The sequence below is a fragment of the Oncorhynchus mykiss genome, chromosome 7, assembly GCF_057628025.1.
Source record: "Oncorhynchus mykiss isolate SJ-2025 chromosome 7, ASM5762802v1, whole genome shotgun sequence".
NCBI classification, from domain to species: Eukaryota; Metazoa; Chordata; class Actinopteri; order Salmoniformes; family Salmonidae; genus Oncorhynchus; species Oncorhynchus mykiss.
In genome coordinates, this window is record NC_143028.1 from 13,035,840 (window position 1) to 13,050,000 (window position 14,161).

Sequence of the window (14,161 nt, forward strand, 5' to 3'; positions counted from 1 at the left end):
TATGCTCATGCACGTGCGCTTGTGAGCATGACTGTGCTAAAGTGTGTGTGTTGTAACTGATCTCATGTATATCTGAGGTCTGCCCTTTGACCTCGCACCTCCCTCACCTTGAGGACAGAGGTCATGAAGACGGAGCAGCCCATGAGTAGGAAGATCATGAGGCCGGTGAAGCGCTGCTCTCTGATCCCCAGGAACTTGGGCTGTTCCCCGGGGGCCGAGCACTCTGACTCCAGCTTCAGGCTGTTGACGTGGGAGATGGAGAGCACGGTGGCCGCCACGAACCAGGGCAGGCCCATCACAGAACACACCCCCAGCATCACTCCCACCACAAACAGGTCCAGGTGGTAGCCACAACCCTTCTGTTGATGGACACCAGAGATGTGGGGTTATGGCATCCATATTGCTATTATATATAATACATGAACAATAAGGAGATATACTGTTCACATCTTTAGTTATGGAGAAATGAGGAACAGTAATCAAGGCTTTAGTTGAAAAGCCAGCCATAGCCCTTGTCCACAAAAAATGTTTGGTCAAAACCCCAAAATAGAATCAGCCTTTAGGGCTTTGACTGTTCATTATATTGTAATAATGACCGGTTACATTTTCAATTTCACATTTTAGCTGTAAAAGCTGACAGTACAATGACTTGAATTGGCAGCCATCACCTTCAGTTTGTGCTCCTTCCTGTTGATGATAACAGCAGTGATCTGTTGGTCCATGAAGATGAGGATGGTGCAGAGCAGCGCAGGGAGGACCGCGATTATGGTGGTCCACCACGGGTTGCGTCCTATTGGGTTCACGATCCAACCACGGTCGTCTCTGGTTGGCTGTGGGAGGGAGTGAACATGATTTGTGTGTGTGTGAGTGTGGTGTGTGTGTGTGTGTGTGTGTGTGTGTGTGTGTGTGTGTGTGTGTGTGTGTGTGTGTGTGTGTGTGTGTGTGTGTGTGTGTGTGTGTGTGTGTGTGTGTGTGTGTGTGTGTGTGTGTGTGTACTCACCTTGAACTTGTTGGGGACCTGCAGTTTGGGTGAGGGGATTCCCAGGGCATAGTCCACTAGGACCATGGTAAGGATGGTGATGAAGACAGCAAAGTCACTGATCTGGGCTCTCACCTGAAGAGCAAGAGAAACTCACAGTCAAACTAGGACCTGAGCTTATGGCCAATCTCCTATTGCTCAGTGTCATTTGAATACAAATGAATTGTCTGCTTTGTCTGTAGTCTTCACTTGTCTGCACGGTTGTTCACATCCATCGTGTTCAGGTCGTTGTCGTAAAAGACTATGTGTTCTCAATGACCTACCTGGTTAAATAAAGGCAAATAGTCATAATCATTATAATGATAAAGTGCAAGTAAATGTAGGATCTCTTAGATGCCACAAGGAGGCATCAATATACTACAAAATCTATTCTTACTCATGCGGCACACAGCACTCATTGACACATCATCGAAATAGAATGGGTAGATTTTCATATTATGACGCACCAGTAGGCGGTTTAACACTGATACATCCACCAAAGCCTGAGAGATTATTTGGCAAGCATCAATCAATAAAATATCATTGAAATCCCTGCACATGTGGCTACCAGTCCACATTCCTCGCACTCAGGAAGCCTGAGGTGTAGATGGACGTGCCTTGGTGGGGAAGTAGCGGCTGGTCTTGAACTCCTTGAGGAAAGCGGACATGAAGACAGTAGAGAAGAAGAGGACCACGGACCAGAAGAGGACGTCAGGAATGTAGGGTCCGTGGGGGCCACAGGCGCTGCCCTCAAACTCCCCCCGGAACACAAAGCACTCCTACAGCAGATACAGAGAGATATGTGAGTGGAACTCCATACCCCATGTATTTCCTATGAAGTTAACAGGATAGACTGGCCATCTTGTCTACTACAACTACATACTGTGTATTAACAGTACTACATTCAAATATCAACATGCTACTCATTCATACTGAGAAGTCATCATCTAATGCACAATCGCGCTTGTTCCCCACTATTTGTTTATGTTTATAGAGCGCATCCCCTATTCTGATTATCAGCTGTTGTCAAACACACGTGGGTGTGAAAAGACGATTCTCTTCCTCAACAGTGTGCAGCAAAGTCTACTAGATGAAAAGCCGAACTGAGTCTGACATCCTGCCATTTAAAGCATGCATATTTATTTACATTTCACATACAATAAAACTTTGTATTTTTGCATACCCAAAAAGTCTACTATTTAGAACGCAAGTATGGGTATTTGGACACGGCCACTGTAAGGTATAAGTTACCTAGATAGGAAAGATAATAAGACCCAGTCGAAGTTATCCTCTGGTCCCAGATCTGTTTGCAGATAGCCAACTCTTACTGTATGGTTGCCACAACCATAGGCTTTACACACTTAACAGATCTGGAACCAGGCTAATTGGAAATGCATTGGCACACTCAATGTTAGGTCAAAGGTTTGTACATGCTGCACAGTGCTTATATTCTGTAGTACTCCACCACTGACATGTCATAGGAATGGCTCCACTATAAATATATTTCATGTCCTCTATGCACTGATTTGGACAGAATCAAAGTGCATGAGTGACTGGCCAATGCTGAATCATGTCTGTGTGAACCCAGTCATTCATGTACGCTCACATGCACTTTGGATTGCAGTCACATAGTGTGTGTGTGCGTGCATGCAGGTGTGCATACAGTATGTGCGTGCATGTGTGTGTGCATATGTGTGACAGAGTCACAGTGAATACTAAAAGAATGCTCTACGGTGACTGTTTCTCTATGGTGACTGTACATGGTTAAATCCTGTTGAAATCCTGCCTACATGTCTTTAATCCTGTCACGCTGTTCTGTTCCCTCTGGGGAAACACATTGTACTATCCCTATAGCCTCACATCCCTCTCCAGGGGGCGGCTATTACACCATGAAAAATACACTATATGTATACAATATAATATGTGTCGCAATTTGCTGATGAGTGATGTTTTAGAAGTAATTGAGTAAGGAGTGTTAGCTACATTTTACACATTTAACTAGGCAAGTCAGTTAAGAACAAATTCTTATTTATAAATGACGGCCTACCAAAAGGCGTCCTGCGGGGACGGGGGTTGGGATTAAAAATAAAATAAAAATACGACAACACGACAAGAGAAACAACACTACATAAAGAAAGCCCTAAGACAACAACACTACATAAAGAAAGCCCTAAGACAACAACACTACATAAAGAAAGCCCTAAAACAACAACATAGGAAGGCAGCAACACATGACAACACAGCATGGTAGCAACACAACTGGACAACAACATGGTAGCAGCACAACATGGTAGCAGCACAAAACACGGCACAAACATTATTGGGCACAGACAACAGCACAAAGGGCAAGAAAGTAGAGACAACAATCATGTATCAATATTACTTCAGGGGGTGGTTATTGGTCAATAGTCCCCCATGGTGCCTGACCCTGCACTGCACTGTAATACTTCTGACCTCTAGAAGTTCATGTGATGATTGCTCAGTGCAGCTGGTGCTCTGCTACAGAACGAGGTGGGTCAGTTACCTTACAAAGCATGGCTTCATCCCCCTGAACCCAAGAGCTTTTAGGCTTCAAACCCCTCTTTACCTTGACCTCCATGCTCGTCCAGTTGACCTCTGATGCAGTGATGTTCCTGTCCTCCCAGTACCTCAGAGTGGAGTTGCTGGGATCCTTTGGCTCCACACACGCACACCTACCAGAGCACAACACACATATGCATGGGAACACACACACACACACACACACACACACACACACACACACACGAGTAGACACACACTCTTCATGTTCCAGCCTCAGTCTACACATGTCAACACACCTATGTCCTCTACTATATAAGTTGTTACACCTCAAAAAGCACAAGAAAGAGGATTTTGACGCCCACTGTCTCAGATTGTTCTGAAATCATTTTTGTAGTTAGAAACGGATAAGATTAGCGTTCCTGAAATATTATTTTGTTGAAATATAATTTGATCTCTGGGAAATTACAGGATTGCACCAAAATTGGCCATTTTAATTTATAGGACTTATATGGGCAAAATCAATTTTGTTTTATACCTATAGTAGCAAAGAAAATGTTGTGATCCATTTAATAAACACAAGAGACCAGCAAAATGGATAAAGGGGTGTGGTGGCAGTAGCAGGAACAGCTCCATCTAGTGGGCAAAACTTGGTATGTACACACTAATTTATGGTATAGAATACAAGTGACTTCAATTACTAATTTCTCTGAACAATGGGGAAACGACATCACCAGATTCACAGGGAATACATTCAAAATAATGAAGAAACAATACTCCAAGCAGCAGCTCCGTACTGTGTGTCAGACATAGAGAACTGGTACTGTATACTGGTTGTTGGGATGAGTTCGGTGTGGGATGTTGGGGTTCCGTGGATGGCTTTTATTGGATTCCTCATGTCTTACTCTTTGTTATGAAGAATTATGGTCCAAATCGGATGTTAGGTACTATATTTATTTAAGATTATGTGAATCCTATAAATTAAAACAGCCAATTTGGTGTGCAATCAATTACCTTAATTTCTCAGAGATCAAATTATATTTAGACAAAATAATGTTTCAGGAATGTTAATATCTGTTTCTAACTACAGAAACAATTTCAGAACAATCTGAGATGGTGGGTGACATGGCTTGACGAAATGACATGGAATGACCCATAAGGATTCCTCTCTATGACTTCACCAATGTACGGAAAACATGAGCTTTGACCGTACATTACATCGACTTGGAACAATTACATCATGTATTAATGTATGTCCCTGGGTTTACACATGGGATTATTCAGCCTACTGCAATAATCTTGTAGCATTACCAAAAAACTGGATAAACTGCCCATATTGCCCATCTGTGCTTTGATGATGTAGCTAGCTAACACTAAAACTGTGTACAGGACTCTGGTTTACTGTCTGTGTTTTGGCCCCAAAAAATGGACTGTTTTCCACCTGCAGTATTGTAGGTGGAGTACTCCTTACACTTACGAATGCTACTTAAACAAAGAAGTCCAATTTACTCCTACCACTACTAGTTCCACTTAAGATTAGCGGTAGTTAGTGGGGCACTGGTTCCATTAATGAGTACACTCTTAGAAAAAGGGTTCCAAAAGAGTTCTTTGGCTGTCCCCATAAGATAACCCTTTTTGGTAGGACCCTTTTGAGTTCCATGTAGAATCCTTCTGTGGAAAGGGTTCTTTCTACATGGTACCCAAATGAGTTCTACCTGGAACCAAAAAGGGTTCTTCAAAGGGTTCTCCCATGGGGACACCCAAAGAAGCCTTTTTAGGTTCTAGATAGCAGCTTTTTTATCTAAGAGTTAAGGTTAAGAGTACTAGTTTAATTTGTTGGCAGTTAAAGGAATACTACTTCCCCCTATGAGTACTACAAGTTTACTAGTTGCACTTAAAAGTACTGGTAGTTAGAGGAATACCACTTCCACTTACGAGTATTAGTTCCACTAACTAACATTATTTCCATGACTTACGAGTACTGGGTGAGTTTCTGCAGGTTGTTGTTCATGTTGATGGGGTAGTGTTCCCCCAGGTGGATGAGTTTCTCCAGGGCCTCGTAGATGAAGATGATGCAGATGAGCGAGGCGAAGGCCTCCTCTGTGAAGCGGGTGATGTAACAGACCAGGGAGCTAGCGTCTGTAGCCACCAGGAGCAGGCAGAGGAACGCCGTCCACAGGCCGATACAGGCCCTCAGGGAGAGGTAGGACAGGTCATAGTCCCTGTGGACAAACAAACACACACACACACGTGTAACTGGTGGGACGCGAACCCCCCCCCCCCCCCCCATCTCCCACTAGGAAGGCCAACGTCTTAACCTTTAGACCAAAAGGACATTTATTCATTTTTTATTTAACCTTTATTTAACTAGGCAAGTCATGCCTACATACATGGACACACACACACACACACACACACACACAATATGTGACTGCAATCCAAAGTGCGAGCGTGCATGAATGACTGGGTTCACAGAGACATGATCCAGCATGAGCCAGTCACTCATGCACGCACTTTGACTCTGTCCAAATCTTTGCAGAGAAGAAATGGAGTCACTGACATATTATATATATTTATAGTGGAGCCGTCCATATGAAATGTCAGTGGTACAGTGCTACAGACATTGTACCAAACACTGTCTGCCAATATATTTCAAATTAGCCTGGTTCCAGATCTGTTCGCATATATAGCCATAGTCATAGTACCTGTTGACAAACACACACACGTGTAACTGGTGGGACGCGAACCTCCATCTCCCACTCGGAAGACCAACGTCTTAACCATTAGCCCAAAAGGACATTTCTTCTTGGGCCGAGGTTGTCACCAATTTTCACACGAGTGACACACACGCACAAACACTGACAGCCTTAGAAAAACCCGTATACTTAAAGTCTTCCTGAATGCCAGGAACAACGTACTGTAGCCACGTCACAGTGATGAGAACACCTGAGACAACGTGACAACGTATCTGAAATGGGGCAAACTCACTTGCAGAACTTGAAGAGAATCTTCTCAAACACTAGAACAGGGCCTGTGCTGCCTAGGATGGTGAGAGGCTGCCCAGCGAACAGGGAGTAGGCTATCCCCGTCATGGAGGCTCCGAACAGCGACTCAATTGCACTCTGGCCAAAAGGGGAAGTGACAGTAATGGGTTAATGGACCACAGGTTACATAGCACTTTCATAATAACTGCATAGCAGTCTTTATTTGTTGAAGTCGGGGATCTACTAGGGGATACGGCAACCAAAACCTAGCTATCCGTTTAGTTCAGCTTCATCGGGACACCATCGTGCTTACCTAACGTGTGAATATGAAAGTGCTTTATTGTTGTGCAGAACTCCATCAGAAATCCAAAAACCAACAAACACATGAAGTAAGGCCTTCAGAAAGTCTGTTCTCCTGCCGTTCGTGACAACATGTTGTTAACGCAGCAAAGCCAACGCGTGTCATGTGGTATGAGCGGTGTGTCTTACTATGCGTCCCTCGGTGGCTTCCCCCAGCAGTCCGCCGAAGGTGATGACAGGAGACATGCAGGCACAGTAGAGGAAAAGGAAGGAGGCCAGACACTGCAGGCTCAAAGCGTCCGTGTAGTCAGACAGGTAGTGGGGCGCCTTGCGCTTGATGTCCATGAAGAACCCTCCAAAGAACCTGGACATGACACACACATTAGCGCATGTACACGTGCACACACACACACACACCACACCACACCACCTTAGTGAACCAGCATCAAATACCATATGAAGTAAAAAGGAGTCAAATCTGTTTTCCCTTTCATTTTTCCGTTTCAATGGAAGTGTATGCACCATAGTGTGTTTTTAAATGTTTATTTTTTTTAAACACATTCCCACACACTAGGAGGAGAGAGGAAACATCCTGATGGTAGAGGAAGCACATGGCGTCCTAGCCAGAGGCGGTTGCCGGGGTAACGGGGGGGGGCGTGACTTTGAGTGGTATTTCAACCGTGCGGGGATGGATGCTACGCTGTTGGCCCTCCGGGAGATCATAGCTCACAGCAGAACTGGGCTGCAGGCCAATCTACTGTACACGTCAGGATGAGTTCCTCAGAGACCTACTGTAGCAGGGAGCATCCCTTACAACTACATCACTTCAAAACCCACGACATACAGTATCCACTTACTACAGCTGCACATAGCCTACTGCCTCCCTCTAAATATACTGTATCACACTACTGCAGCTTCCTCCTCGCACTAGATACACTCTACTACACTACTGTAGAAACCCAAAACACATGACACCTACAATAAAGTATTGTTAATAAAGTTGTAACACTGTATTGTGAGTGTCCGTCAGTACTCATAAGCTACTGCTAAGAAGATACTAATACTTCATGATTTCATACATTATTTTGCACTGTTAAGTATTTATTAGGTATTTTCAGAGATTAGGCAACACTTTATTTACAGGATCAAAATGCTTATGAGCGAATGCTGTAGGCTATTAACTATTGAACTAATTATCGCCTATAAAACAGATTCAGGTCAGCACTTAGTTAATGCAAACTGCACAGTGCTCGTATTATAAGTGGACATGATTACATGGCGAACTAATAATAGCTAAATAAAAGATTCAAATCGGCCCTTAGTTAACGTACACAAATTGTACAATGAAGTGTTACCAAAATAGCTAAAGTGTTTTCGGCAGGGTCGTCGAGGCACATTTTAATAAGTGATGCTGGTCTTATGTCGGAAATTACGCATGGATGATTCCAAATGCATGTATCACACTGAATCAATCACAGCTATTTTTAGGAACGCAGAGCTTGAGGAATGAGAGAGAACAATAAGGATGTGTGTTTTTTTTAAAGGGTGGCTAGATGTACTGCTGGGGACAGTGAGAGCCGGAGAGGAGACAAACAGGGGACTGAAAGACAAAGACGGTCCACAGTGCTGTAGATCACACTCACAGTGCTTGCCGGCCTAATCTCAGCCCAAACACACACACCACTTCCCTTCAACTCACAACCACCACACACACACACACACTCAAACCTACCTTCCTGTGCGCTGTAGCTCTGGGCCTCCATGGCCACCAGGTTCCTCTGCTTCTCCCAGATCTCCGTTGGGTAGAGGAGGGACCTTGCGCTTTTCCTGTGTGGTAAAGAGTAGAGTTCAGAGGTCAGATGGAAAATAAATATTTATTTGCCAAAAATAGCTATATAATTTATTTTCTCCACTAGTAGGAATTGGCCTAAAATAGCCTGTCAGGCAAAACCTTCCTTCCAACAACACAGAGCTGATTTTTTTAAGGACAAGCCACCTGGCACGTACCAAAAACAGCTGATAATAGAAAAACAAAACAAATTGATTCGGAGGGAATTAGAACACGTCCTTGGGGTACACCAGCCGTTAAATCCGAGCACAATTCAGATTGGGTTTAGCCAGTGATGCAGTTGGAAGCAAACTAACAGATGATGGCACAGGGTCAGAGCATCTCAAAATAAGTCTCTGGTTAGGGGTGTTGTTATAGACACCACCAGGAAGAGGCTCACCTGAGAGGGCACGTTTTTGGGCGGCTCTATCCTGATGGAGGGGTCCCACTCCCCAGGTGGCAACACAGTCACCTGGTCCAGGAACTCATCGATGCCGGCCACCAGGTCGTTCCTGTCCTTGGCTTTATACGCCACGTCATGGAACACCTGGGAGGAGCAGAGAGGGAATGGGTTTAACCTGTATGTGTCATCATGAGCTGTTATTAAACTTGGCTAACATAACCAAAGGCCACGCAGGGAAAAGTACACACAGGACTACTGCAACGAGGCTACTTACCTCGTCTGTCATCAGAGTTGCGATGGATCGGCCAATCTCATGGTACTGTGGACCTTTTCCCAGAGGCCCCAGCAGAATGAACAGGAACCTGAGGGAGAACACAGAAGAAGGTTTTAACCATAGTTTTACCTGAATAGAGTGCATCCACTCAGGAACTTACCCAATGCAAAAACACCAGTCCCAATTTAGTTACGAACAAATAAAATTCATAGTATTAACCGCAATCATCATTAAACAACAATATTATAATAAAATGAAAGTGTGCGTGTCTCACCTGGTGGTGATGGGGACCTCAGCCAGGCCGTTGAGCAGCACGGCGGGACACAGACGGACAAAGGCCACCACGGGCTGCTCCAGGAACTCTAGCTCCCCCACCAGGACGTTGGATGCCTCTGCACCGGGGGGAATCTTCTTCATGAAGTGGAGGTCAATCTACAGACATGATAATCCTATTTAGCTAATAGGAGATAGGAAAATATGCTAAATAGGGTGGACTGAAATGAAGGCCAGGGGATCATGGATAGGCCCACTGAGAAATCTGTCATATATAGGCTACAGCAGATGTTTGGCTAGATACTGGGTTGTGACTAGAATCAGTGGGTTTATTATTCACTGAGCTACAGAGAAATGGCTAAACACTTTGAGTCGGTCACACAGCATAGTAAATGCACTGGTCTAACACATACTAACTGGTGGTTAGCATAGTCACAGTAATGTAGCTACTTGCTAATGTACTGTATGTCGATGAAAAGTAGCATTGTGCTTAGTGGAAACTTTTGGGTGACCTGGTAGCCAATCTTGATATTACAACAACCATAGGAGTTGGCTATACAGAACATAGAAATATGGTGCGACCAGGCTAGATGAGTGGGGCCTTAACTTGCTGAAGTCCACATGGCTGTTCTCCCGGCTGACATGTTCCTTGCCCTCTGTGGTGGCTGGCTGGGACTGGGGAGAGACAGTCTGACCTGGGAGACATCAGGACAGGAGAGAGCCAGCCTGTTAGTCACTCTCACTGGGCAACATCCTGCACAGTATTCAGATTAAGGCCTTCAGTGTAACACTATAATCTAGATGAAATTCATCAATTGATTAATCCTACCTAGATTAATGAAGGAATGAGGCCTTGACGATAGTCTTTGTGATCAAAACGATTGCACTTTCTAAGTTGAATTTGAAGTAGTACTATTCTACTTTTGAAGGTTTGGTACTGCCCAAGAGGTTAGAGAAAACACATGGAGGTTATTAATGGATAAACAGGAGGTAATGAAGTGGACACACACACACACTCACAGACACACACTCACACACACTCACAGACACAAAAGGAGAGAATGTAGATCGTAGTTGAGATATTAAATCAGACAACACAGCAAGTAACACAGAGACAATACAGCACAACAATCAGAAAAGCCACAATACTGTGATTGGTTGGTGTGTGATTGGTTGGTTGGTGTGTGAATGGTTGGTTGGTGTGTGTGTGTGTGATTGGTTGGTGTGTGATTGGTTGGTTGGTTGGTTGGTTGGTGTGTGATTGGTTGGTTGGTTGGTGTGTGATTGGTTGGTTGGTTGGTTGGTTGGTGTGTGATTGGTTGGTTGGTTGGTGTGTGATTGGTTGGTTGGTTGGTGTGTGATTGGTTGGTTGGTTGGTTGGTTGGTGTGTGATTGGTTGGTTGGTTGGTGTGTGATTGGTTGGTTGGTTGGTGTGTGATTGGTTGGTTGGTTGGTGTGTGATTGGTTGGTTAGTTGGTTGGTTGGTTAGCTCACCATTCTTGTCCATAGAGTGGGGCTCGGAATGCTTCTTGCCGATGTCGGCGAAGGAGCGTACGATGGGGATGCGGTTAGCCAGCTTCTTGTGGTTCTGGTGGTGGTGCTGCTTCAGGAGCGCCTCACGGATCCTCCTCCTCACGTCCTCCCCCACTGCGCCCGACACCTCATGCTGGTCCAAGACCATATCTGAGAGAACACACACATAGATTGGTTAGGGGTTGACTGCCTTGCTCAAGAGCACAACGGCAGTAGTTGGCACCTGATATTCTAACTATCTCTCCAGTTGCAGACTCACTCCCGCCAGATTTTCCCTGTCGACACTCGGATTTGAACCGGCAACCTTCTGGCCACCCTCCACTCCAGCACCACTCTACGTACCGGCGATCTCCTCCAGTGAGTTGGCCCTCATGTCCAGCAGCACGGTGCCGTTGAGGATGCAGCTCCTCAGCTCAAACAGGCTATGAAGAGACAGGGTGGCCACGTAGGGCTTGCTCCAACGCTCGCCTCCATCCTCCACGTCCTCCTCAAACTTCAGCCACCTACACACACAAACAGATACGCATAAGCCAGAAACGGACACCTGATTGGCTGTGGAGCTGGAGCGGGTTGTGCGATTGGTTACCTGGCGGTCTCCTTCCACTCTGCATCCTCGCCCTCTCTCAGGCAGATCTCATCCAGCTCAGTGAAGAGGGCGTGAGATATGTGCTCCTCGTCACCATCCTCAGTGCCCAGCAGGAACTGCACCCTCTGGGCAGGAGTGTCTGCTGTAGAGGGGTAGTGGAGGAGGAGGAGGAGAGAGTTGGGGATGTGGAGGGGGGGGAAAGAGAGAGGGTGGAAAATGAGAAAGAGAGAGAGGGTGGAGAGAGAAAGAGAGAGAGAGAGAGAAAGAGAGAGAGAGAGAGAGAGAGAGAGCGAGAAAGCGCGAGAGAGAGAGAGAGAGAGAGAGACAGATAGCGAGACAGATAGCGAGAGAAAGAGAGTGAGAGAGAAAGAGAGAGAGAGAAAGAAAGAAAGGGATAAAAAAGAGAGAAAGAGAGAGCGAGCGAGAGAGGAGTGCAGAGAAGTGGTGTGAAGAGACGCCAATCAATGTAGCCTGGGTGCCAGTCTGATCTGCACTCTTGCCAACGGTCTGGCCTCGCGGCAATCTCAACGTTCATTATGCAGACAAATTTTGTACGGGGTCACCGATTTAGTTTAAGAAATTTGACATGAGCTAGCAACTATTTGTCAGGACAGACAAATAACAGTTGCTTAGCAACTTGAGATTTTTTTTTATTTGTGGTCCAAAGCGATAGTGTTCCAATATTTGCATAACCCTTGTATATTTGCAGAACCCAATATTTGCATAACCATTGCGTTATTGAATCAGGATCACATCTTCTGTTCTCTTTTGGCTCATTAATGATAGTTGGCAAGAGCACACAGATATCTGGAACCTGGCTAGTGTCAATGACAGAGAAACAAGAACAAATGACAAGTCACACATTTTCACAGGGAACATTTTGTCAGTACACTGCCCCCATAGACTTACAGTTCACGCAGATTTTTTTTGTTGGATGAACCCTTGTTGGTTCCAGGTAAAAACCCTTTTGGTTCCAGGTAAAAAAAACTTTTGGTTCCAGGTAAAATCCTTGTTGGTTTCAGGTAAAACCCTTGTTGGTTCCAAATAGAACCGGTTTGGGTTCCATGTGGAACCCTTTCCACAGAGGGTTCTGCATGGAACCCAAAGTGGTTCTACACGGAACCAAAAAGGGTTTTACATGTAACCAAAAAAGGGTTTTCCTATGAGGACAGCTGAAGAACCCTTTTGGAACCCTTTTTTCAAAGAGTGTTGTTTGGTCACATTTTCACAGGGAACCTTCTTTGCAGCACACTCCCCCCATAGACTTACTGTGGGAGGGTGATTCTCTGCCATCGCCGTCCACCCCAGATTCCCTCTCTTTGGATCTCTTCCTGCTGTTTTTGTTGTGGCCGCCATGGTGACGGTGACGTCGGTGGGACTTCCTCCCCAGGGGAACGTGGACCCCAATGTAAAGAGTCCGGTGGCCTGGGGACACGATGAAAATGTGGCATCAAACTACAATCACTATAACCCCAGAAATGTAGGGCCTCCAACCGCAGGGTCTACAATAAGTGCATTTACTAAAATGTACTTTTAAAATGTGATGCATTCGTTAAGACGCAGGGTCCTGATGGAAGAAAAAAAAATCACTTGGGCCAGATTCATACAAGATAATTGACAATTTAGTATCAGCTGGAAATGAAATACTGAAGCACTGCAATGATAACACACCCTTTCGCACTCTCTCTCGTCCTCACAACCCCCCCCCTCCATCTTTCTCTCTCCCTCATTATATGCCACACTCTCTTCCCTGTTCCTTACTCTCTCTCTCTGCCATGGTGAGCATAATCTATCCTGACTCCAGTGCTGAGCTAGAACAACCAAAATGGCCTGCCCTATAGGTCTCAAACCAACTCTGGGAGAGCTGGGGTGCACATGGTGACATGGACAAGACCCTGGCCACTCATCTCTCTGTCATATCTCTGTCCCTACCTCCAGGCCTGCTCTAACTGCACTACTCAGTGGAAGTACTGTTTAACAAAAACAACCATACCCAAAAACTAAGGCAGTAAGTCAAGGACAGGATGATTCTAGCAATATGTCTCCCTGAAACGTCTTGTGTGACAGCCTTAGCGTGTGGCCTGTTACAGTCACAACAACAACAACAACAACAACAAAATGAATCTCTGAGTCAGCCAGCAACACACTGACATCAACAAAACATCTAACATGGTATATCACAGTGCAATAGGGTATATCTCCCTTTGAATGTGTCATAGAGACTATTATGAAAGACATTAGAGAAGCCTAGGACATGCCTGGTTGAAACACTGAGGACCCCGGAGGACCCTGGCTGCAGCTTACAGTCTGTGAGTCAAGATGGGAGGTTTTCTCTAAAAATAGCACAACATCCCCTCACGCCTGTGAACTTCCGAGTGTGATGGAACGTCTGTTCTCTCCCATCCTGCTCTCTGTGGCATGAAAGTGGCACGCGTATTAAAC

General features: G+C 45.3%; 1 protein-coding gene across 2 annotated transcripts in view; it reads right to left on the reverse strand.

Moving 5' to 3' along the window:
- LOC110527425 (sodium-driven chloride bicarbonate exchanger) overlaps window positions 1-14,161 on the reverse strand; it is a 37,240-nt gene that overhangs the window by 4,275 nt on the left and 18,804 nt on the right. Inside the window, exons 4-20 of one of the 2 annotated variants that reach the window (XM_090240321.1) lie at window positions 12,989-13,144; window positions 11,720-11,861; window positions 11,476-11,636; window positions 11,095-11,283; window positions 10,183-10,295; window positions 9,602-9,759; window positions 9,328-9,415; window positions 9,051-9,197; window positions 8,555-8,649; window positions 7,012-7,186; window positions 6,527-6,660; window positions 5,515-5,760; window positions 3,606-3,711; window positions 1,636-1,797; window positions 1,001-1,114; window positions 669-830; window positions 108-359 (exon numbers count right to left, since the gene is read on the reverse strand). In XM_090240321.1, coding sequence (XP_090096447.1) covers window positions 108-359; window positions 669-830; window positions 1,001-1,114; window positions 1,636-1,797; window positions 3,606-3,711; window positions 5,515-5,760; window positions 6,527-6,660; window positions 7,012-7,186; window positions 8,555-8,649; window positions 9,051-9,197; window positions 9,328-9,415; window positions 9,602-9,759; window positions 10,183-10,295; window positions 11,095-11,283; window positions 11,476-11,636; window positions 11,720-11,861; window positions 12,989-13,144 — 2,600 coding nt within the window. Of the gene's footprint in view, window positions 1-107; window positions 360-668; window positions 831-1,000; window positions 1,115-1,635; window positions 1,798-3,605; window positions 3,712-5,514; window positions 5,761-6,526; window positions 6,661-7,011; window positions 7,187-8,554; window positions 8,650-9,050; window positions 9,198-9,327; window positions 9,416-9,601; window positions 10,296-11,094; window positions 11,284-11,475; window positions 11,637-11,719; window positions 11,862-12,988; window positions 13,145-14,161 lie in introns of those variants that run through there. The other variant, XM_090240320.1, reaches the window with a different exon arrangement.